At 36.4% G+C, this 25,581-nt stretch overlaps 1 protein-coding gene across 1 annotated transcript in view; it reads right to left on the bottom strand.

Moving 5' to 3' along the window:
• The window catches only part of LOC115420760 (sphingomyelin phosphodiesterase 3-like), a 68,175-nt gene that overhangs the window by 27,267 nt on the left and 15,327 nt on the right, over positions 1–25,581 (bottom strand). Inside the window, 1 exon segment of the mRNA XM_030136261.1 lies at positions 2,379–3,074. Within this exon segment, the coding sequence (XP_029992121.1) occupies positions 2,379–2,680 (302 nt within the window). The 5' untranslated portion in view covers positions 2,681–3,074.

Below are 25,581 nucleotides of genomic sequence, written 5' to 3'. Positions count from 1 at the left end.
ATATACTGGTTTAGTGGTGATGCCTCTGAGCGCTGTAGCGTCGATGCTTGTAATACTTTGTGATCTCGGTTTTAGCCTCAGGGAAAGTCATCCACCATCCACAGCTCATAAAGAAAACAGCATCCTGTCACTTCCTGCAGCCTGTTTCTAATGCTAACTGGAGTTTTTATGTTTCCATTTTGCTGCCAGTTACTTCAACATGTAAAAGCTGAGTTGGCAAAGGAAAATGAGAAACTGCGCGAGGCTATGATTATCTCCAAGAATTAGTAAATGACAGATCGATTTGAAGGTTTGACAGTTGTTCTTTTAGATGATTGAAAGCTGCTTGGGTGGTTCTGTTCTCCAGTAAAACTTGGGTCGGAGTCAGTTTTAATTAACTGAAGAACCTCTACAGCCTGAACACTGATCCATGTGGACGACTGGAGGCTTTTTCCGGCAAAACTTGCTCTGTCTTGATTTACAGAATACGACCGAAAGAAATTCAGCAGGACTTGGAGTCGACGACTGGAAACAACCGAGTCTGATTTGAATAAATTTAACGTAACTTTGAGTCAGAAACACAAACTACACAGATCAACAGGAACTCATTTACCAGGAAATAAGCTCCTGTGGATATTAGTGGAAAAGGAGATAATATAGTTGCATTTACACAGTTACTTTCTTCAAGAGTCATAAAATTACTGCAGTGAAACTAATACACAACAGTATTTGACAGAAGACGTGACCAGTGGTGGACAGTAACACGACTGGACAAACTGGTGGTAAAAGCTGGTTCTGTTTGCTGGATTGAAGATGGACACACTGAGGAAGGTGGAGGACATATTGGACAATCCAGACCATCCTCTACATGTCATTGTGATAAACCAGTAGAGCTTCTGCAGTGCAAGACCAACATCATGAAGATCCTGGACTGAGAGCTTTCATTTACCAGGGAAATAAACTCCTGGTCATAAAAGTACCTGGGAATGTTGGTGGAAAAGGGTCTTATATCTTGAATTTCCCTCGGGATCAATAAAGTATCTATCTATCTATCTATCTATCTATCTATCTATCTATCTATCTATCTATCTATCTATCTATCTATCTATCTATCTATCTATCTATCTATCTATCTATCTATCTATCTATCTATCTATCTATCTATCTATCTATCTATCTATCTATCTATCTATCTATCTATCTTTCTTTCTTTCTTTCTTTCTTTCTTTCTTTATGGTAGAGTCCGTGTAGGGTGGATGTACAGGGATGCATCACAATCTGCAAGTTGATACTGAAAACACTATGATGTCACATGAGTCGTGGGTTCTGTAGGTTCGTTTAATTAAATATAATTGACAGTGGATAAGGACTAAAATGTCAGTCAAATGATTTGAATAAATTCACAGGAACTCTGAGGTGGAAACAAAAATCACACAGATTAACAGGAATTTATTTACTAGGGAAATAAACTCTTGGTAATAAAAGCTCCTGGGTATGTTGGTGGAAAAGGGGCTTTTGAGAATAAATAAATGGTGGAAGGAGTTAATTAAATTAAATATTAATCTTAAAAATCATCAAAGTTCGACTAATGGCCAGTAAACCTCAATAAGTTAAAGAAAGCATGAAGAGTAAAGATACACGAGTGAGGAGGGGGTTTATGAACGATGGAATCTACATGTTAGGTGTTTCTCAGTTTTCTTTCTTGTCTGTTCTTCTGTTCACCATCAGTCGAGACCCAAGTTCTGTTCCATTTAAAAGTTTGCACAAACCAAGACTAGATGGAATTCCCAGTTGTTGTTTGTGTCTGCTAGCTTAAACCAAGGATGGACTGGCTGGTGACTTGTATAGACTTGGCTGGTAAATATCCCAAGATGCATTTCGTTCTACTGTTTGTGCGAAGTTTGCACTTGATATTGAGAAATGCCTGTTGAGGTCAGTCTTGGTAAGAATGGTCCAAGAGAATGGACTTCCTAAGAACGCAAGTGTTAAGTTGACAGTAGCACGAAATGCATCTTGGGATATTTAGCAGCCAACTTGACACGAGTCACCAACCAGACCGTCCTTGGTTTAAGCTAGCAGACAAGAACAACATCTGGGAATTCCATCCGATCTTAGTTTGCACAAACTTTTATACGGAGCAGAACTTGGGCTTTGACTGATGGTGAATAGAAGATCAGACAAGAACGAATATTGAGAAACACCTAACATGTAGATCCCATCGCTCATACACCCCCTCCTCACTTGTGCCAGTTCGCAACGCCAAACTTGGCAAACTTGATATTGAGAAATGTACGTTGAGTAGAAAAGAACCCCAGTCATGCAGAAATGTGACCCAAAGTCATTCCATTGACCTCTGAACAGAGCACACAGACTGACGCCCTTTGACCTTTGACACTGACCTGCTGTAGGTGTACAGGTAGGGCTGGCGGACCGCCTGCAGAGGAGCCCAGAGGATGAAGCCCAGCAGGGCGAAGGGCAGCGAGGCCAGGAGGAGGAGCAGGTACAGGGGGGCGGAGACCAGCACGCACAGGGTCAGGAAGGAGCAGGGGTCCTGGGAGCGCTGGCGCTTCTCCAACGAGGTGGCCACGCAGGACGCCAGGAGACGGTCCAGCAGCCAATAGCAGGGGAACACCAGGCTCCAGGACAGCCCATCCAGGAAGTGCAGACAGGCACCGGAGTAGGGGGTGGTGTACAGGACCATCGCTTTACTTCACTCAGTCACTTTCTCCTCAACTCACACTCGGTCCACACCCACATACAGTCTTTAAAGAAGCGAGCACCGATCTGTTCCACAGATTATATGAACAGAAATATATAAAAAAGGAATGACACTCGGATACAGACCCTCCCCCTCATCGGAGAAAGGTACTCTACATGGTTTGGGCAACTGGTATCATCACAGGGAAGCTGGTCTCGGTTTCACCTCCCCACCCTCAGCACTTGCCCCCTCTACAGGAGGGCCCAGGCAACACAGTCTGAAGGTCGGGGGTCGCCATGAGGGGGGCGGTCGCCTCAATGGTGGGTCTATGATTGCACCGGCGGCTGTGATGACCTCGGGAGGGGGCGGCCATTAAGCATCAGCGGTTCCTCAAGACCTGGAGGAAATGAGTGGATCAATGAAAGAAAAAGGAAAAAAGAAAAGGAGGGGAAGGGAAGGGAAGGGAAGGGGGGGTTGGATGGAGGTTAGTAATTGATTCACTCGGAGGTTCTCATGCAGTGAAAAAAATGAAGCTCATACACGTTATAACGGCTGTAGATCCATCAGGTTAATGTGCTTCTACACAGTCCAGTCACTTCTAACGATGAGAATTCAGCTTGTTTTTATTGAAACCTGAGGTCCAGAACCTTCTGATGATTTAGTTCGAAGGAAGGGAAATTAAATATTATCCCTCCGGTGTCCCGCTCATAGATGTCTTTCCAAAAACACCAAAAGCGCATAATCTGCACAGTGCTGTAGTAACGCCAAAATGTTTTTCATACAGTTGGTTTTTACATCTTTTTTGTATTTCATCAACTTGAGTCATAAACAAAAATACTCTTTCACCATCATATTTTTAACCCTTTACAGTCACATTGAGCCAAACAATATTTTTCGATGGAGACAAAAACCTTTTTTTTTTTTTCAATATACTATAAAAAAAATCAGATTAGTTATTCTCTGATTTTTTTCATCTTGTCATATGTCAGTGATTAACACCAGCATTGGTTAACATACATTATTATTTTTTGTGCTAGGTCAAATGTTAAATGCTAAAATGTGGCAGTAGTCTCTTTTCCACTGGACATATGCGTAAAACTTCACCAATATTTACTAACTGTTGAAAAAACAGAAGTGCGTAATGTCAGTTTTTCCATTAAATCACAAATGCAATGATTTGTTTATTTATTACAGTGAGATGACACAAGAAGTCATTCCATGAACATGGCAACGAACATAAATATGGTGGTGATTTACAGATGTATTCATTATTATTATTATATATTACCCCTCTATCCCGTACTAAATTAAAAAATGATTCGGTTTCCTGGTGTGTCCACACATACTGCGCCATGTTTGTTTTAAAACTCTTCTTCTTTGCTTGCAAAGTCTGTCAACATCCTTTTTCTTTTTGTTCATGCAGCTCTACTTGCGCAAAAAGGTCTTTCCATTGCAGTTTTGAGCGATATACCAATTGCACTACACCCAAAAAAACACACCTCTTGCCAGCACAAAAACTTTTCATCGAAAAACAAGAGTTTTGACGAAATTGGCATTTTTCCGTTAGGGAAATTTTTATGTGCAAGTTATAGTCGTGGAATTTGAGGGTCAATGGAAAAGTGACTAGTGTGCATTTTGTACTCACTTGGTAGAAGGGTGTTAGTGTAGGAACTGAACATTGATTACAGTGTGATGATTTTAGTGGATGGGTCAGAATTTTTTTAAAAATCAGGCAAAAATTAACAACTTTGGAATTCTGACTTAAAACAAACTTTAAAAAATAATATGACCTTTAATAACATGAAGTGTAAAGTGTGTATAATATGCTCACCTGGACACCAGAAGATTGAATATATTTCAGTGTACATTTCTAACCACACATCTACAGCTCCATGTGTTGACTCATCTGTTCATTTCCATTTTAACTGTCACCAAATGAAAATGTAAATTTAACAACATTATGAAGACATCACTTCTGTTACTGCCATTTACATATTTTCACTTTACTGAGTTTTACAACAAACTACGACTGCCTTGACTTGTAAATGTCTGTTTGCTGCTCTAAAACACTCCCTTTCTTATTCTATGTATCTTTATAATCTCAACAGCATTCGACTTAAACGTGAAGTGAGTCTTGAATCAGGTAACAACAAACACAACCAACTGGATGGTAAATCAATAACCACCGACTGTTTAAACATCTGATTGTCTTCCAAACCACAGACCAATAAACCACAGATAACTGCTCCTTGGATGGTTTTCAGTCAGCTCTGACGGAAACAAGTCCACCGGCATCAATTCAGCCCATGAATAAACAATGGACAGATGAATTCATTCACAGCAGAAACAGGCAGAGAGGAGACGACAGAAAGAACCTCTGAATTAACAAAATACTAAAAACAAGGAAGAAACTACTACTACAACTACTATTACTATTATTACTAGTACTACTACTACTACTACTACTACTACTACTACTATTACTACTACCACTACTACTACTACTACTACTACTACTATCACTACTACTACTACTACTACTATAACTACTATTACTACTACTATCACTACTACTACTACTACTACTATTACTACTAGTATCACTACTACTACTACTACTATTACTACTAGTACTACTACTATCACTACGACTACTACTACTACTATTACTTCTACAACAACTACTATTATTACTACTACTACGACTACTGTTACTACTACTGCAACAACAACTAGTACTTATACACAAATACTGCTATTACTACTACTACTACTACAACTACTACTACTACTACTACTACTACTGTTACTACTACTACTACTACTGCAACTACTAGTGCTTATACTACAGATACTACTATTACTACTACTACTACTACTACTGTTACTACTACTACTACTGCAACTACTAGTGCTTATACTACAAATACTACTAATACAGCAACTACTACTACTATCACCACTACTACTACTATTACTACTACTGCAACTACTACTACTACTGCTGTTACTACGACTACAACTACTAGTACTTACACTACAAATACTACTATTACTATTACAACTAGGATGACAATGAGGACAACACCACCTCCAGCTGACTGATTCACTGATTCACTGACTGACTGTTTTCTGGTCTGAACAGCTGATTGGCTCCATGTGTGATTGTCTGTTAGATCCTTTTAACTCCATAAAGGCAGTGGTTTGTGTTCTGTGTGAATTCGGTTTCAACATCAGTCAAATCCTAAAAAAGGAAGCTAACAGACTGTGTCTGAAGTCTAATCCACACAGAGTCAGTCAGCGCTGCCTCACATTTAAGCTGCTGTTTGCAGAGTTCCCTCATTAAAACCGTCTATTTATGGCTCTGTTTTTAGAGGGAACTCGTTCAGTCTGTTTCCTCCTGGTTTTACATGAAGCTTTTCCAACACTGTTCAACAATAGACCAGGCAAAAAACAAAACAAAACAAAACAAAACAAAAAAAAACAAAACAAAACACATCCACTAAAACAAGGGGGGTCAAAGTTATTTTAGTTCAGGGGCCACATTCACCCCAGTATGATCTAAAGCGGGTCAGACCAGTAAAATAATAACAGTGAAAAAAGTTAAATTACATTATGATAATGTTTACATCCACAACATTTCCTTAAAAATGGGAATAACATGAACAACCTGAAATGTCTTAAGAAAAACAAGTGCAATTTTAACAATTTTCTGCCTCAGTTTATTAGTTTATCATTTACACATGTGCGTAACAGGCAGAATACTGGTAAAAGTGCATTTACTTCTCTAAAGACAGTTCAGGTTGTTCATATTTGTTCAGATTATTCATATTTTTTGTGTAAGTATAGTTATTTAATGTAAACATTTTCATGTAATTTAACTTTTTTACACTAAAACAAAGATAAAATCTGCAGTTGTCATTATTTATAGGTTAATATGATAGTATTTTACTGGCCTGACTGGTTTTACTGGTTGGAAAATGATTTTTACACCACTGATTGTAAATATCTTCAGTGAAATTTCACAAATTCATTCTACGGGATGGATTCGGCCTTTGGGCCACATGTTTAACACCTTTGAACTTAAGTCATCACACTGTAATCGATGTTAAATTCCTATTCTAACACCCTTCTACCAAGTGAGTACAAAATGCACACTAGCGTTGGTGTTAATTATTGACATATGCCAGGATGAAAAAAGAAAACAAAAAAAACAAACAAAACTAAAACAATTTATAGGTAGAATATTGAAAAAGAAAAAAGAAAAAAATGGTTTCTTTACATTACAAACATGGCATTGAAAGGGTTAAAAATATGACAGTTATTGAGTATTGGGTATTTTTGTTTATGGCTCAAGTTGATGAAATAAAAAAAAAAAGTAAAAAAAAAAAAAAAGTTAAAAACAAACCGTATTAAAACCATTTTGTTACATTATTCTGACCCTGTGCCTATTATGTACTTTTGCTGGTTAGTGTTAGGTCTGTGTGTGGGATACCACAGGGTTAATATGATCAATAAATAAATAATAATTGACTGTAATTTGCATCTAAACCCAAACCCAGGCCTGGTTTATTCAGGAATTTGATGCTTCACAACAGTTTTAGAATAATATTAAAAATATCTGATGCATTTTAGTCCAAGTGAATTTCATTGAATTTGGACAAACAGCTGTGCTTGGTGTGTTTTTATAATTATAGCTGTAACTGTTGACCAAAAGTACTCCATTAAGTCCTTGAAGTGTCTCTTTATAACAAACATTTAATGTTGTGGCTCCTGTTATTGATGAATCTCAGAGTGGGATGTGAATGATGAGTGGTACTTAATCACAGAGCATCATGGGAGTTTGTCTGTTCAACCAAAACAATGAAAACAAAGACACTTGAACGTAACCTGTTCCTCACATGCACAACCAGCGGTGCATTTACTGACCGTCTGTAGATAAGAGGATCAGCTGGAACAATGAAAGAGCTGCATTTGGGTTTGTTTTTGTGTTTATTGAACAGAATGAAGCTGCAGAAACACTTCTAATCACCTCCAACACAGGTTTTCCCCCAGTTTATCCAGACAGACTCTATTGATTAGGACTCTGGGGGTTGGGGGGGGCTTTGAATAACTACATCTCTTGAACTGACAGAGTCGTTTTTCATTCCCTTTGTAGTTGTCGATGCGTCCTAAGGAGCTTCCTACAGCAGTGACAGGAACATCCTATTAAGCCCCTGGTATCACACCCACAGACGTCCGTTAATCACCTAAAGCGCATAATATACACAGTGACATAGAAATGTCAAAATGATTTTCTTGTGATTTGTTTTTAACTTCTTTTTTTTTTGTATTTCATCAACTTAAGCCATAAACAAAAATACCAAATACTCAATAACTGTCATATTTTTAACCCTTTAAATACCAGGTTTGTAATGTAAACAAACCATATTTTGATGCAAAACAAAACACACACAAAAAAAATTTCAATATTCTACAAAAAAATTTGGATTAGTTACTCCGCCCCCTGATGTGGAGGCAAGGGGTATCGTTCTTGGTTCGGTTAGTTAGTTTGTTAACACTCTAGCACAGTGTTTTTCAACACTGGGTACAATTACTAGTGACTGATAAAACTTATTAAAAAATTACTAATAAAAAATATTTTTTAATGATTCAATATATATTTCATTACAATTAAAACACCACACACTTTTCCTAATAAAAATCAAATTCAACTTAAATGCAGGGTATAGTATCTGAGAACGCATATCTTGATTGACCCCATCATATGACAGTGTGCGTTGAATGATTGGAGTCGCCAGAAATTTGTGAAATTTGCGATGTTAAAATTGAATCACGAGCAAAAAAAGGTTGGGAACCACTGCTCTAGCAGCAAAACTATTGGCTGAATTCATACCAAATTTGGTTTATAGATTACCAGTGACCACGAATAGATGTCATTACATTTTGGGAAAAGTACGTCAAAGTTCAAATTTTTTTTTATAAATTTTTAAAATGTTTTATTTTTTTCCATTTACTTATAACACTGGGTTACAAAAAATGTTTTTTGAAAGTTGTCTAGGTTTTTTCAACTCAATTAGAACCATTTTGCACCGCTAAATCCAAAAATGACATCTGTTTTTCTCAATCAGGTCAGGTTTTTTGCTAATTTGATTTTGAAAAATTTGATCTTCTCACAAAATTGATTACATTTTTGTGACTTTATCAGTTGACTTTTTATATAGTTCTCACCCAAAATAGGTTTTAAGAGAAAAAAAATCATTTTCTAACAGGATTCCTGTTAGGTACAATGGTGTATTCACCGCAGATGTAGCAGAATACGTCAGGCTTATTTTTGCAAGATCTTCTAGTCGAAGCCATTTCATTCACCTGTAATATTAAAAAAAAACATTAATCATAAATTGGCAAAAGTAAAATCTTCAGAACTCGTTTATTGCAAGAAATATGAAAGAATTTTGTATCATATGATGTGAAAATGCCCATAAATGTAAGCAAAAATGTTAAAAAGCCAATATGTAGCATAGTTCAGAAAGTTGACCTGATTGAGCAAAATTAATGTGATTTTTGGATTCAGCACACCAAAATTATCCTAAATCAGCTCAAAAAACTTCAACAATAAATTTGTTGTTGACCAGTGTAATGGGTGAAATTTCAAATGACTCTAGCAGCAAAACTCTTTGTGGAATTCATATCAAATTTGGTTTATTGATTGCCAGTGACCCAGAATAGATGTAATTACATTGTGGAAAAAGTAGATCAAAGTTAAATTTTTTTATGAATTTTTAAAATCTTTTTTCTCCCATTTACTTATAATGGGTCAAATTTCAAATGTCTATAAAAACATCAAATTTGTTTTTATTTACTTCAAACTTGTCACTTATATAGAGGTAGTTGATATGACATCAGCACACGCATAGACATGATGACATCAGCTGAATTGATGCCAAAATAAGCTATAATACGCACGAGGGGCGGGGTTTGTTGTGCCTGGAACCAGTTGTTATTTTTTATTTTTGCAGCCTGGCATAATATGTCATGGATTAAGATCATTTTAAACATGCAAGCAAACATACATTTTGTTCAGATTTCTTCACCTCTGTACTTTCACAAGTCTTACACATTGAACCTTTAATCGTTCAAAGTGCCCTTTAAATATCCATGAAATGAATGAAAGTGTGTATTTTGTCCCAAGTGATGGTGAATAGGTTTGTGTGTTTGTGTGTTATGTGTGTGTGTGTTCGATGATCCATGCTCTTTCCAGTTCAACAAAAGGAGGACATCGATCACAGTTATTGTCTATTCACCCACTGAACAAACGCACACAATGATTTCACCCTTTCATACACATTCACCTGGACTAAACACAGAAACCACACGACCCTGAAGGTGAATATGAATATGTTCACCTTCCAGTATTCAGGTGAGCACATTATGCACACTTTACACTTCTGGTATTAAAGGTCATATATACTGTATTAAAAAACTGCATGAAAAACATTTTAACATTAGTACGACATTGTAAAGATTATGCACTGATGGTGATTCGAAATACCTCTGTTTATTATAGTTTATTATTATTATTATTATTATCTGTTCATCATTTTTTATCTGTTTATTATTATTATCCATTTATTATTTTCATCTGTTTAATATGTTTTATCTGTTTATTATCTGTGTATTACTATCTGTTTATTATTATTATCTGTTTATTATTATCTGTTTATTATTATTATTATTATTATTATTATTATTATTATTATTATCTGTTTATTCTGGTTCATTATTTTTATCTGTTTATTATCTGTTTATTCTGGTTTATTATTTTTATCGGTTTATTATCTGTTTATTCTGGTTTATTATTTTATCTGTTTATTATCTGTGTATTATTATCCGTTTACTATTATTATCTGTTTATTTTTCTGTTCATTATTATTATTATTATTATTACTATTATTGTTATTATTATTATCTGTTTATTCTGGTTCATTATTTTTATCTGTTTATCATCTGTTTATTCTGATTTATTATTATTATCTGTTTATTCTGGTTTATTATTTTTATCTCTTTATTATCTGTTTATTCTGGTTTATTATTTTTATCTGTTTATTATCTGTTTATTCTGATTTATTATTATTATCTGTTTATTCTGGTTTATTATTTTTGTCTGTTTATTATCTGTTTATTCTGGTTTATTATTTTATCTGTTTATTATCTGTGTATTATTATCCGTTTACTATTATTATCTGTTTATTTTTCTGTTTATTATTTCTATTTATTATTATTATTATTATTATTATTATTATTATTATCATTATTATTATTATTATTATTATTATTATTATTATTATTATCTGTTTATTCTGGTTCATTATTTTTATCTGTTTATTATCTGTTTATTCTGGTTTATTATTTTTATCTATTTATTATCTGTTTATTTTGTTTTATTATTTTTATCTGTTTATTATCTGTTCATTCTGGTTTATTTTTATGTGTTTATTGTGGTTTATTATTTTTTATCTGTTTATTATTTATTGATTCTGGTTTATTATTATTATCTCTGGTGCTGTTGACATGTATTTCTTCTGTAGTTTTTCTCCTTCTTTCCGTTCCATTTCCTGCTTCAGTAAACTCAGCTGCTGTGAACACACATGAACACAAACACACATGTAACAGCCGCTGACATCACTCTGCTCCCAGCATGCTCCAGGGAGCTCTGTTGTCATGGCGACCCAGTCACATGCACTTGGCTACTGTAGTGGCGTCGCAGCCTGTCACTGTACGGAGAACAGCGACACACACACACACACACACACAACACACACACACACACACACATATGAGCTCAGTCATTGCGTCCAACACACACCAACACACACAGCAACAAACAGACAGACAGACAGACAAACACACACACACAGACACACACTAACACACACACAAACAGACAGACACACACTAACAGACATGCAGCAACAGACACACACCAACACACAAACAGCAACGCACACATTAACACACACACACAGCAACATACAGCAGCACACACCAACACACACACAGCAACATACAGCAACACACACAGCAACACACACACACACACACACACTAACACACACAGAAACATACAGTAACAGACACACACCAACACATACAGCAACACACAGCAATGCACACAGCAACACACAGCAACATACACCAACACACACAGCAACATACAGCAACATAGACAGTAACAACAGCAACACACATGAACACACACACAGCAACACACACACACACACACACAGCAACATACCACAACAGACAGCAACGCACACATCAAAACACACACAACAAAAGACACAAACCAACACACACAACAGCAGACACACACACACACACACACACACACACACACACACACACACACACACACACACACACACACCAGTGTCCGTCTGGGTCTGGTGTCCAACAGCAGAACCTCCTTTAACCCTTTCATGTCTGAGTGTGTGGACCCTCCATTAACATAAACAGATTCATTAATGTGTTTTTATGACACTTTGGTCAATTTGTCATGTTAAAAATAATCATAATAAATAATACAAAATGATAATAAATAATAAATATAATTGTAAAAATAATCATTTATATTATATTTTGGTCCAAAAAAGAATGATTTCATGTTTGAAATTTTTTAAAACATTTTTAACAAGTTAAATAAGCGGGGTTTTTTTTTTATATTTTGAAAACTTGAAAAGCAAATATATATAGTTTATAATACATAGTTTAAAACAGTAATAGAACAATGTCAACATCCACTAAGTGTCCTTTGGTTTTACTGTTGAATGAATCAAAGGTTCAGATGTAATTCCATTAAATGACTGTGGGTCATTTGGACCCACTTATGCTGTGGTTCTCAAACTTTTTACAGTGGAGAACCCCCCGAAATATACTCGGTCTGGAAAAAAGTGGTATCGGTGCATCCCTACTTCAAATGTTACCAAAGCTTAAACAAGACAATTGACAATAAAACTATTACATGAATGTATTTATTACGTTTTATATTTCAGCATTAATTCTTACCCCTGGGGGTACTTGGACCCCCCTTTGGGAACCCCTGTGTTTATGCATCTAAAGGTGAACCATAGTCCTGGTGTTTTGCTGTTTTCCAGTCAGCTGAGTATCGTGGTAACTACGGTAACTACACAGTCCATCAACACTGGGCCGGAACAACGACTCCCATGAGCCCTCTGGCCTCTCCACTAGACCTGATGGAGCGTCAGACCCAGCGGCGCCTCCTGCAGATTACCCACAGTTTCATTTATGCTTCAGTATCTGTGGACGCATGAGTTCAGTGTGGGTTTGGGTGGAGGACGAATGGATCTGACAAACGCAGGAAAAAAAAAAAAAAATTAAATAAATAAATACCCCCAAGAAATGACACTAATAAAACAGTTTTGATGAGGATTATGAGGTGTTTCTTCTGCGTTTCTATGTCTGCGTCCCAGCCCTGAACCTGACGTCCTCAACACTGTTGTAAAATGAATGGACAGGCAGCGACGCTCTATAAATATCTGCTGATCGTCCATGAGGTCCAACCCTCGTCCTCCGTCTCTGTCTCTAATGTCAGTGTAATTATGGTTGTATAACGTCGTTACTGGAATCATATAATACCATCACTATGAAACACAATGGAATCAGGAGGTAATGAGATCAGGAACCGCTGCCACCTGGTCTGAAGGAGGAGAACAGGAACGGAGCAGATGAACGGACGGACAGACAAACGAATGAACAGATGAACAAATGAATAGACGGACAAACAAATGAACAAATGGACGAATGAACAGACGAACAAACGGACGAACAAAGGAACAAATGAATGAACAAACAAACAAACGGACAAATGAACGAACAAATGAATGAACAAATGAATGAAGGGATGAACAAACAAACAAACAAACAAATGGACGAATGAACAGATGAACATATGAACGGATGAACAAATGAACAAACAAACGGACGAACACATGAACAAATGGATGAACAAACAAATGTACAAAGGAACGAACAAATGAATGAAGGGACAAACAAACAAACAAATGGATGAATGAACAGATGAACAAACGGATGAACAAATGAACAAATGGATGTACAAACAAACAAACAAACAAACGGAGGAATGGACGGACAAACTAACAAATGGACAAATGAACAGACGAACAAATGGAGAAACATACAAACAAATGGACGAACAAAAGAACAAATGGATGAGCAAATGAACAAATGGATGAACAAACGAATAAAGAAATGGACGAATGAACAGGTGAACAAATGAACAAATGGATGAAGAAACAAACAAACGGACGAATGAACAAACGGATGAATGGACGGACAAACAAACAAATGGACGAATGAACAAATGAACAAACAAGCAAACAAATAGACCAACAAATGAACAAACAAACAACCGAACAAACGACCGAACGCCTGAAAACCTGCCGATTCACCCAGAAAACCCCAAACACATTCACCTGCTGAGTCAGAATCTGTTCATTCATAAAACTGGTGGAAATCTGAGTCAAAAACAGCTGAAGGGAAAGAACCATGTCCTGGAAATGTAGAATTATGGAGCGGTTTATACCAGTTAACCCTGTGCACATAATCTGCACAGAAGAGCTTTAATGTCACAGCGTTGTTCTTACAGTTTTTACAAGTTTTTTTTGTACTTCATCAACTAAAACCATAAACAAAGAGATTAAAGAACAAAATGATTAAAAACTAGAAAAGCACTCAGAGAGCGCAGACCTCCACCAAGGCAGATCAGTGCCCCCCACACCCCCCACCCCGATCACCACCAAAATTTAATCACTTTTTCCTTGTGCCACTATCAACATTTCCTGAAATTTTCATCCAAATCTGTCCATAACTTTTTGAGTTATCTTGCACACAGACAGAGAGACAAACCAACGCCAGCAAAAACATAACCTCCTTGGCGGAGGTAATGAATGTGAAAGAAAAGGACAGTCAGCAAAAGGAACAAAATGAACCAAAATGAACCAAAAAAATGAACAACCTGAATCTGTCTTAATATAAATCAGTGTAATTGTACCAAAATTCAGTCTGTTAATAAATGTTTTGTGTATTTATAGATCCACTGTGATCTGTAAGTTATAATTTACATGTGGAAATGATAAACTGAGACAGAATATTGGTCAAATTACACTTATTTTACTGGTTGTTCATTATAGTTTGTGTTATTCGCAGATTTTAAAGGATAGTTCATAGATGTATGTAATTTTATTTTTATTTTTTACATTAAATCATAGAGTAAAGTTTGTATTTGTCATTATTTCCAGGTTCTTTTGTTCTTCTTTTCCTGGTTTGATAGTGGTCTGAATGTAGAACCTGAAACCTGTGTTAATATAATTTAGTATAATTTAAAGAATATTCAGTCTGTTATTACACTTTTTGTGTATTTGTAGATCCACTGTCATGTGTAATTTATAATGTGTATATGGAAATGATAAACTGAGACAGAATATTGTTAAATTACACTTATTTTACTGGTTGTTCATTATAGTTTGTGTTATTTGCACATTTTAAAGGATATTTCATAGATGTATGTAATTTTTGTTTGTTTGTTTGTTTACACTAAAAATCATAGAGTAAAGTTTGTATTTGTCATTATTTCCAGGTTCTTCTGTTGTTCTTTTCCTGGTTTGATGCTGGCTCTGGTTCAGATCCTACTGGTCTGAATGTAGAACCTGAAACCTTCTACCTCTGTTGAATCCAACCCATGACCTTTCGTTTCATGTGGCTGTTCCCTTCATCCTCCTGGTTTCCTGTCATTCTCTCTCTTAAATTCACCGTCTCAGCGTCACCTCTGGACTTCTACGGAACATAAAGGTCAGTGTGAGTGTCGTTCTGCTGGTATTAACCTGCTGTTCTGGTGTTTAAACGGGTTCAACATTTGATGATTCTATGTAAAACTGACACCGAGGCGTCGCAGAGAAGCTAATGTGGAAATATGTGTAAGTGTAATACCACCGATGGACTCTAGAGGGCTGCTCCAGACGTCCACTGAACTAAGACTAGGTTCAGACTGCAGTTTTTTTTTGTTTTTTTTTTTTAATAATCTTTTTATTTTTATATCTATTTATTACCTCCACCAGGAGGTATTTGTGATCGCTTTGCTTTGTGTGTTTGTGTACATGCGTGTTTGTTTGTTAGCAAGATAACTCAAAAAGTTATGGACAGATTTTCATGAAATTTTCAGGAAATGTTGATACTGGCACAAGGATGAAATGATTAAATTTTGGTGGTGATCGGGGGGGGGGGGGGGGGGGGGGCCGGGGGCCCACTGATTTGCCTTGGTGGGGGTCTGCGCTCTCCAAGTGCTTTTCTTGTTTTTATTAGGACACATTTTCAGTACACACATCCTCTCAGCACAGGTACACGAATATGTCCAATTTTCCAGTTTTCAAAAAAAAAAAAAACAACCCCCCCCAACCCCACCCCCCCAAAAAAAAAAAAAGGGGAGAAAAGTAATACCCTACCCCCACCCCCCACCCACATCAGTCAACTTAATAATGAGTGTTATAGTGACTCTATTCTGTTATGTTTTTACCTCCGCCAGGAGGTATTGTGATCACTTTGCTTTGTGTTTTTGTTTGTTTGTTTGTTAGCAACTTTGCGGGAAAACTATTCCAACCATCTTTACCAAATTGTTCCCACAGAATTGTTCCCACAGTTCCCACTGATCTGCCTTGGCGGAGGTCTGCGCTCTCCGAGTCCTTTTCCAGTATTTCACATGTGATCACAATAAATTCTTAAACTGAGACCAAGTGCATCCTGAACTCATCTTTGAAGCTTCCAATCAACGAACACGAATCAGCCTTACAAGAAACAAAAGGCGTTCTTTGCTGTTTTACTCTGTAGTCCTTCTTCTTCCTCTTCCTTCATCTTCTCTTTCCTCCATCTGTTGCCTTGACTGTCCCCATGACCTTTGACCTCTGGCCCCTCCCCCTTGTAGACCACACCTCTATACACACTCATAAGTGCAGACATCCACGCACTTAACGCAGACAGACATGAATTTTATGTCTTTGTACATGAAGTCGTCGATATTTACCCATGTCAGGGCCGCGCTAACACATGACCTGACTCTGATCTGTGATTGGCTGTGAGCTCCAGCTGCAGACACAACAATATAGACCCAACAACATTGATTTGTTCTACTTTTTCTTTTTTTTTTTACAGTCAACAGCTGACTGTAAAACACAACCGAACAGCCTCAGTTTCATCTGTCTCACACACACACACACACACACACACACCAAAACAGAAAGTGCATAAACGTATGATTATGTGGCCTAAATTAGACAGTGTTATGCCTGTGGTCATTTCCCATCATCCACCAGCAGCAGGGACATATTTTTTGCTGTCACCGAACTGTGGCCACAGTTTGAGAAACGCTGAAAACCAGGAGGCAGGTTTTTCAGAATTCCACAAGATGGTGTGAAAGCTGAACCGTAAAGAGAAAACCCAAGTGTTTCACACACACCCGACAAATTAAAACACACCACATCACCACATTCTGACCCAGTGTTCGACTACTGTTGGTTCAATCCAAACTGTAAAAGAGAAACCTTAAATAGAACCAAAAAGTCTAATATTAACCCTCCGGTATCCAGGTGAGCATATAATGAACACTTTAGACTTCAAGTTATTAACCCTTAAAGACCCAAAAAACCATTGTCAACCGAAATCATCTACTGATTTAACTGTTTAATACCTGTTGCTCCATTAATCCTATCAATACATGTAAATAATTGGTGTAAAATACAGTTTGTCATCTTTTCATGGTCATCAGATATGACCCATTTGGACATTCAAAGGCTCCGTAGTTACCATGGAAACACCATCATCTTCTACAACATTGATTCACCAGTAAAACCCATGGAGTTGGATCACTGACAGTGGATGGACACACTGGGTTTATGTTCAATTGATAATAGATTTTGCTGAGAAAGTCAGCTTTTCTTCAGTTTTATCTGTTTCCTATATAATAACTTTTGAATTTACTTTGAGCTTTTTTGAATATCAGCATGATTGGTAATTAAATATAGGAAAATACATGATTTTCACTGAAAAAACACAAAATACAGAGGATAATATTACAATAGATGATGATAAATCACTTAAGAAGGGTTAAATATAGAGAAAAATTCACTTGGGAACTGACACAAAAGTCTCACTGGGTCTTTATGTGTTAACCTTCATCCTACCAGCTGGGGTCCAGCTGGACCCCAGGACATGATTTTTATATGTCTCTGCTGTATCATTCATTGAATGATCACTTTGTGCTAGGAGTTTGTCTGTCTGTATGTCCATGTTTGATTGCTTATATTAGTTCCAAAAACAATCTGACATAATGGGTACTGTATTCAACTTGCGGTCGGGGTCCAAATGGACCCCAGTTGAATAGCGGTTTTTCTTAGTTCATAATGAGCATCTAAAATATAATTTTATTATTTGTTTCAGTAAGTGATGGTGAATAGAAATAGAAGAGCAAGGTACACTGCTGCACAAGCCCGTGGGTCTATTTTAGAGGCAGAGGACAGCTCTGAGGCTGAAGGTTCCGAGACATCCGATTGTTAAAAATCAGGGTGATTTGATAACTTGTATCACCCTCATTCTTACACAATTAGTTATTGTAACGGTGTTTTACGATACAAACCATTTTCATACGTCATAAAAACATTCCAAAATGAAATGACATTTCGTGTCTGTTACAAAGATGTGATATCACCATATATCACAGTGGGGTCCAAATGGACCCCGGTTGGTAGGATTAGGATACGAAATATGTTGGTAGGTTGAAGGTTAAAGATCATATTATTTTTTTGTTTATAATCTGTTTTAGATCAGAATTCACTGATTTTTTAAATTTATTACCCATCCACTAAAAACAATGTTCAATTACTTGTTAACACCAAAACACACACTGACACATGTTAGCATTTAACATTTACCTAGCACAAAAATTAATAATGTATATTAACCAATGTTGGTGTTCATCATTGACATATGACAGGATGAAAAAAAAAAAAACTAATACAGTTTATATGTAGAATATTGGGGGGAAAAAAGTGTGTTTTGATATAAAAAAATGTCATTGTTTTTTTTTTTTTTTTTCCAGACTTGGCATTTAAAGGGTTAAAAACATAACAGTTGTTGAGCATTTGGTATTTTAGTTTATGGCTCAAGTTGATTAAATAGAAAAAAAGTGGGTTAAAATAACAAAAAATAACTGTAAACTTCACACATTTTTTTTAAGTAAAGGACAAAGTGTATGAAAAAAAAATTCTGACATTACTACGACACTGTGCACATCATGCGCTTTAAGTGTTTTAGGAAAGGCTTCTATGGGCAGATACTAAAGGGTTAAGAAAAAACCTGAAAGCAGAGTATGTGCACTTTAATGTAGAGTCAATATAACCTTATTACCAGTGTTTCTTTTTTTTAAATTTTTTTTATTTATAGTCTCTTTACATTTTCAGGCCTTGGACTGTTTGTATATTATTCATGACGCTGATCTCTACTTCAACAACCACAGACTTCTGCTTCTACTGTTTTATTATTCAGTAAGTCCCGCATTCTGCATAATATATCAGTCATATCTCAGTGATACATGGCATGTGGACAGGATGGGATCAGAACGAGCGCTCTGAAAACCGCCGCCGTCACAGCCTGATGCAGATGGATTTAAGCGAACGGAGCAGAGAAGAAGAATCCACTGAAACAAACACAGAAACAAAGAGCCGATAGTTGGTAAATGTAGACGAACAACAGAGCGGAGCCAGTGACCACCGGTTGGCTATCGCCGTCGCCAAGTGTGGGGGATGTTGCCATGGCGACAGCCCAAAGTTCAGGCCATGGCAAACACAGGTAAGTGGTTGGGTGAGAGACAAAAGAGAGGAGACAGAAAATGAGATTTCCTTGGACAGTAGCGTCAGGTTTGAAGCATTACAGATGATTCACAGCGACATTTTAGAGACATAATGAAACAGGTCAGAATATAGGGTCGGATCCATCAGGGACGGATTAAAAACCACAGCAAAAACTGATGAAAAGATGTGTGTGTGTGTGTGTGTGCACTGTTTAATCCAACTCTGAAAGAATATTAGAACAGACCCTGAATATAGAGACTTCTACAAAACAGTCAAAATAAACCATCATCACAGAGAATATTTACACAAACACTGGTGTAAACCCACTGAACCCACTAGGAAATGTAGTTCAACTCACACCATTAGCCCCCCCCCCCATACAGGCCCCTCTAATCTCCAAAAGCATATAATGTGCATAGTGTCATAGTAATGTCAAAATATTTTTCATACAATATTTGTAACTTTTTTTTTTGCACATCCTTTTTTGTATTTGAGCCATAAACTAAAATATCAAATACTCAATAACTGTAATATTGTTAACCCTTTAAATACCTGTTTGTAATGTAAACAAACCATATTTTTGATGTAAAAACACAAAAAACTTTATAAAAATATTTTATACAAAATATGCAACAGAATATTAAATAATAATAATAATAATAATAATAATAATAATAATAATAATAATAATAATAATAATAATAATAATAATAATGGATTGGATTTATACAGGGTGGGGAAGCAAAATTTACAATATTTTGAGGCAGGGATTGAAAGACAGTGTATGACCAATTAGTTTATTGAAAGTCATGAGAATTTATTTGCCACAAGAAAATGTACATAATAGAAAATGTTTTTATTCTATGTGTCCTCCTTCTTTCTCAATAACTGCCTTCACACGCTTCCTGAAACTTGTGCAAGTGTTCCTCAAATATTGGGGTGACAACTTCTCCCATTCTTCTTTAATAGTATCTTCCAGACTTTCTGGTAATAGTTTTGCTCATAGTCATTCTCTTCTTTCCATTATAAACAGTCTTTATGGACACTCCAACTATTTTTGAAATCTCCTTTGGTGTGACGAGTGCATTCAGCAAATCACACACTCTTTGACGTTTGCTTTCCTGATTACTCATATGGGCAAAAGTTTCTGAAAAGGTATGGATAATAGTGCTAGGTATGATTATGACATTAATATATGTTTGGTTTCAAAACAATTGATGTAGTGCCTGCTGAGAAAAAACAACTAAATGTTCATTGTAAATTTTGCTTCCCCACCCTGTATAGCGCTTTACATTATTGACCCATTATTCATTCGCTCTCACACTCACACATATAAAAAATAGTATTATTGTCGTGAAAATTTTAACTTTAAATGAACTGAATAAAATCAAGGTGATGTTTGACTCCTGATTCTAAAAGTATAGAAGTACTTCACAAAAACAAACAATAGTTTTTGATGAAAAACACACTTTTTTTTTTTTTTTTTTTCCAATATTCAACATAAAAATTGGATTGTTCTTTTTTTCATCCTGGCATATGTTCATGATTAACACCACTATTGGTTAACATACATTATTATTTTTTATCCAAAGTCAAATGTTAAATGCCATGTTATGATTCAGACACGTTTTTCACAGAAAATAGAGATTTAAAATTAAGTAAAAATGTTAAAATTCCACTGAAGATATTAACAACTAAGGATGTCAAACTCATAATATCCTAATCATAATCAATATCATAATAACCTATAAATAATGACAACTACAAGTTTTTAGTTTTGTTTTAGTGTAAAAAAAAAACAGGTTGTTCAGGTTATTCACATTTTTTAAACAATAGTTTATAGATGTAAAAATTTCCATAATACAATTTTACTTTTTTCACTCTAAAACATGGAGAAACTTTTGTCGTTGTCATTATTTATGAACTACTCTATTATTATCTGACTTATGTTCAGGTTCCACATTCACACAGATTCAACAGTAATCGATAAAATTTTAGAACTAATTCTGTCAGATAATCAAATAAAGACTAATCCAAACCTTTGGAAATGTTAGGGCAGCTTCATTTGGAGAAAATGTAATAAGCTTCGTATCCTGAGGAGGATCAGAAAAGTACAGGCTGACGTCAGTCTGAGAGTTGAACAGGATGTTGGGATGTGGATGCAGTGTCCCATTAAAATATGTTTTCTAATCTGAAGGGTTCTCATCACCCATCACTCAAAGCAGCTGTAGCATTAACCAAACACAGCCTTAAAAATAATCTAAAAATAATCAGAAAACTATAATATGATGAAATACATACAAACTCCCCGTTCATCTTAAATGTTGTAACCAGCTGTAAAATCTAAAAGTGTGCTTACATCAGGATGAAAATATGTTCGTGTTCATCTGGAAAGGCGGAAGTTTTCATGTGGACAAAAAAAAAAGAACAGAAAAGAAAACAACAGAGGAGGTACTGTAAAGTCATTTTTCCATCAGTGTTAGAGGAACCAACGGGAAAAGTCCAATAAGTCCGATAAGTTCAATGGTCCGATAAGTCCGATAGTCCATTAAGTCCAATAGTCTGATAAGTCCAACAAGTCTGATAAGTCCAGTAGTTCGATATGTCCAATAGTCAGATAAGTCCAACAGTCCGATAGGTCAAATAGTCCAATTAATCCGACAAGTCTGATTAGTCCAATAGTCCGATAAGTCAAACAGCCCAATAAGTCCAATACTCCGATAAGTCCAACAGTCCAATAAATCCAATTGTCCGATAAGTCCAATAGTCCATTAAGTCCAATAGTCCAATAAGTCCAATAGACTAAGTCCAATAGTCTGATAAGTCCAACAGTTCAATAAGTCAAATATGTCTGATAAGTCCAATAGTCCGATAAGTCCAATAGTCCGATAAGTCCAACAGTCTGATAAGTCCAAAAGTCTGATAAATCCAATAATAGGAAAAGTCCAATAGTCCGATAAGTCCAACAGTCCAATAAGTTCATTCATTCATTCATTTTCTGAACCCGCTTTATCCTCACTAGGGTCACGGGGGTCACTTGGAGCCTATCCCAGCTACATAGGGGCGAAGGTGGGGTACACCCTGGACATTTCGCCAGTTCATCGCAGGGCTGAACATATAGAGACAAACAATCACTCTCACATTCACACCTATGGGCAATTTAGATTAACCAATTAACCTATCAGTGCATGTCTTTGGATGGTGGGAGGAAGCCAGAGTACCCGGAGAGAACCCACGCAGACACGGGGAGAACATGCAAACTCCACACAGAAAGGTCCCACCCCCCGTCGACTGGTGTTGGAATCGAACCCAGGACCTTCTTGCTGTGAGGCACGAGTGCTAATCACTGCACCACCATGTCGCCAATATGTCCAATAGTCTGATAAGTCCGACAAGTCCAATAGTCCGATACGTCCGATAAGTCAAACTCGGTGGACCTTAGCGCTGCCAATATGACCTTTAACCTTCTATTTTAACTGAGATTTTGTGAACAGAATAAAAACTTAAAGATGAACCAGAACACCAGTTACACGGTCCAAATGAAACAGACAAGGCTGGAATGAGTCCAGGAAAATAAATACTGCCTGAGACAGTTCCAGTCTTTAGGACCACAGGCTTTCAGGTACCTCCTCTAGTGGCCTTGAGTGGTCTTACAACTATAAGATGCTTCCACATTGACTTCATTCTGGAGCCGAGGTCTAATCTGGAAATCTATGTTATAAAAGGGAAGTGGACTGTTTATGTGTGTATGTGTGTGTGTGTGTGTGTGTGTGTGTGTGTCTTTGGCATCACACTAAATCCGTACAGGGCTGACTGATGCAGTTCGTCATACTTATGGATTTTTGGTCAAAGAACAGACTATTGAAAACGGCAAGTTGATAAGACCAATATTTTGGGAGATATTAATAATTTTGGAATACAATAGCCTTAGAATCATGTTGCTATGACCATGATGGTTGACAGGAAGCACAGTACCACCTTGCATGATGGGAAATGAAGTTAAAAACAGGAACAACACATTTAATAACTTCAGCCCCTAGCATTAATATATTAATTGTCATTCAAATTTTAAAGAATGATTTACCAAACGGTTTTTATGTCAGTTCTTATAAAATATAGACGAACATCCAGCATGAAAACGACCAAATCTAGAACATCAACGTGCTAGTATGATAGAATATGGAACTAAACACTTAAACGTTTATGTCCCTTAAGACCCAATGTATCTTTGTTATGACAGATGACCAGTGCCACAGGTTAAACTGTATCTGTACATCAGCGTTTGTGTGTGAGTACAGACTCTTTGCATCAGTTTCCACATGTGAGGCTCAGAATGGACAGAATTAGAAGGAAGCTGGAAATCAGGTTAACACAGAGCCTGTAGCAGCAGCCCACCCCGCTGCAATGTCATCTTTAACCTCAGCACCTCACTAATTACAGTACAAGGCTGCCTCCCATCCGCCCCTCCCACCCCCACCCCCCCACCCCCTCATGCTGTGGTCAGAACATGGCCACAGCTGTAATGACAGACCAGGAGGCTGCAGATGTTGCCGTCTTTGGCGTTTCCTGCCTCTGTTATCAGTGTGTGGTCGGTTCTCCACCAGCTTCTACGTCCACATGGTTCAACTACACCAACCACATCTGACAAACATGTGACTCCACCCACAGCACCTCCATCCAACCTCAACCATAGAGTGGATGAAGGCCTTCAGAGGAAGCGCATGAAGCATCTGCAGCTCTGAAGACAAACATGCAACAATATTATTCAAATCCAATCCAACTTTATTTGTAAAGCACTTTAAAACAACCACAGTGGACCAAAGTGCTGCACAGACAAATAAATAAAAACCAAATAACATAGTAAAATACAAGAATAGATTAAAAATAAATCAATAAATAAAAATACGGAAGAATAGATCAAACCTGAATAAAGGAATAAAATACAAGAATAGTTTGAAAACATAAAAAGCTGCAAATGGAGATTATTATTTTATTACACTGTTAAAAATGCAGTTCAAATGGAAAAGATCACTCCCTACTTGTTCACAGTTTTTTCTCTGTTTTTTTCTTTCTTTTATTTGGTTATTTGACATAAAACAAAAATGTTATTCTGGCATTTAGAGCAGAGAACAAATGGGGCTTCCCTAATGCGAATGACAAATGGCATGGAATAACGAATGACCACTAGGGTTAGGGTTAGGGTTAGGGTTAGGTCATTCGTTATTCCATGCCATTTGTCATTCGGATTACGGAGGCCCCAACAAATGTATGCTATTTGTACATGTGATGTACTGAATGTGAATGTCTGATACTGAATGTCAATAAAAAATAAATTATATTAAAAAAAATGCAGATCAGGGGAGTCAAAGACGACCAATCAAAATACCCCCCACCAAAGGGTCCAACCCCTCCCATGGGATCTGTGAAATGCAAAAATTTCACTGAAGATATTAACGATCTGTGATGTTTAAATCATTTTAGTTCAAGTTCCACATTCAGACCAATATGATTTAAAGTGAGAGCCAGTAAAATAATAACATAATAATATATAAATGATGACAAATTCAAATGTTTTTTTTCCATTTTAGTATGAAAAAGGAAAAGTACATGAAAATGTTTACATTGACAAACTATCCTTTAAAAAGCATAAATGTGAAACATGGTTCTAAATGACTATTAATAGGAATTGTTAAGCTAATGTTTGCTAACGCATCATGCTAAAATGATAGTAAAATCAAGAAGTTGGAGAACTTTGAGATTTAGAGTTTAGGAATGTTGGTGTAAATCATTTAACATCAGCTAAATAGAAAAATACCTGAGGGTGATCTATCGAAATACAGAAAAAAATTGAAAATAGTAGCATGAGTCAAACATAACACAGTGGCTAACGTTAGCTTAAAACAGAGTTTTTTAACATTAACTAACAACCAGAATAAAACAGATCAAAACAAAAAATGACTTCAACTCATC

This window comes from Sphaeramia orbicularis, chromosome 6, assembly GCF_902148855.1.
Source record: "Sphaeramia orbicularis chromosome 6, fSphaOr1.1, whole genome shotgun sequence".
Classification (NCBI taxonomy): domain Eukaryota; kingdom Metazoa; phylum Chordata; class Actinopteri; order Kurtiformes; family Apogonidae; genus Sphaeramia; species Sphaeramia orbicularis.
Note: the sequence above shows the minus strand (reverse complement) of the source record. Positions and strands in the feature narration are given on the sequence as shown.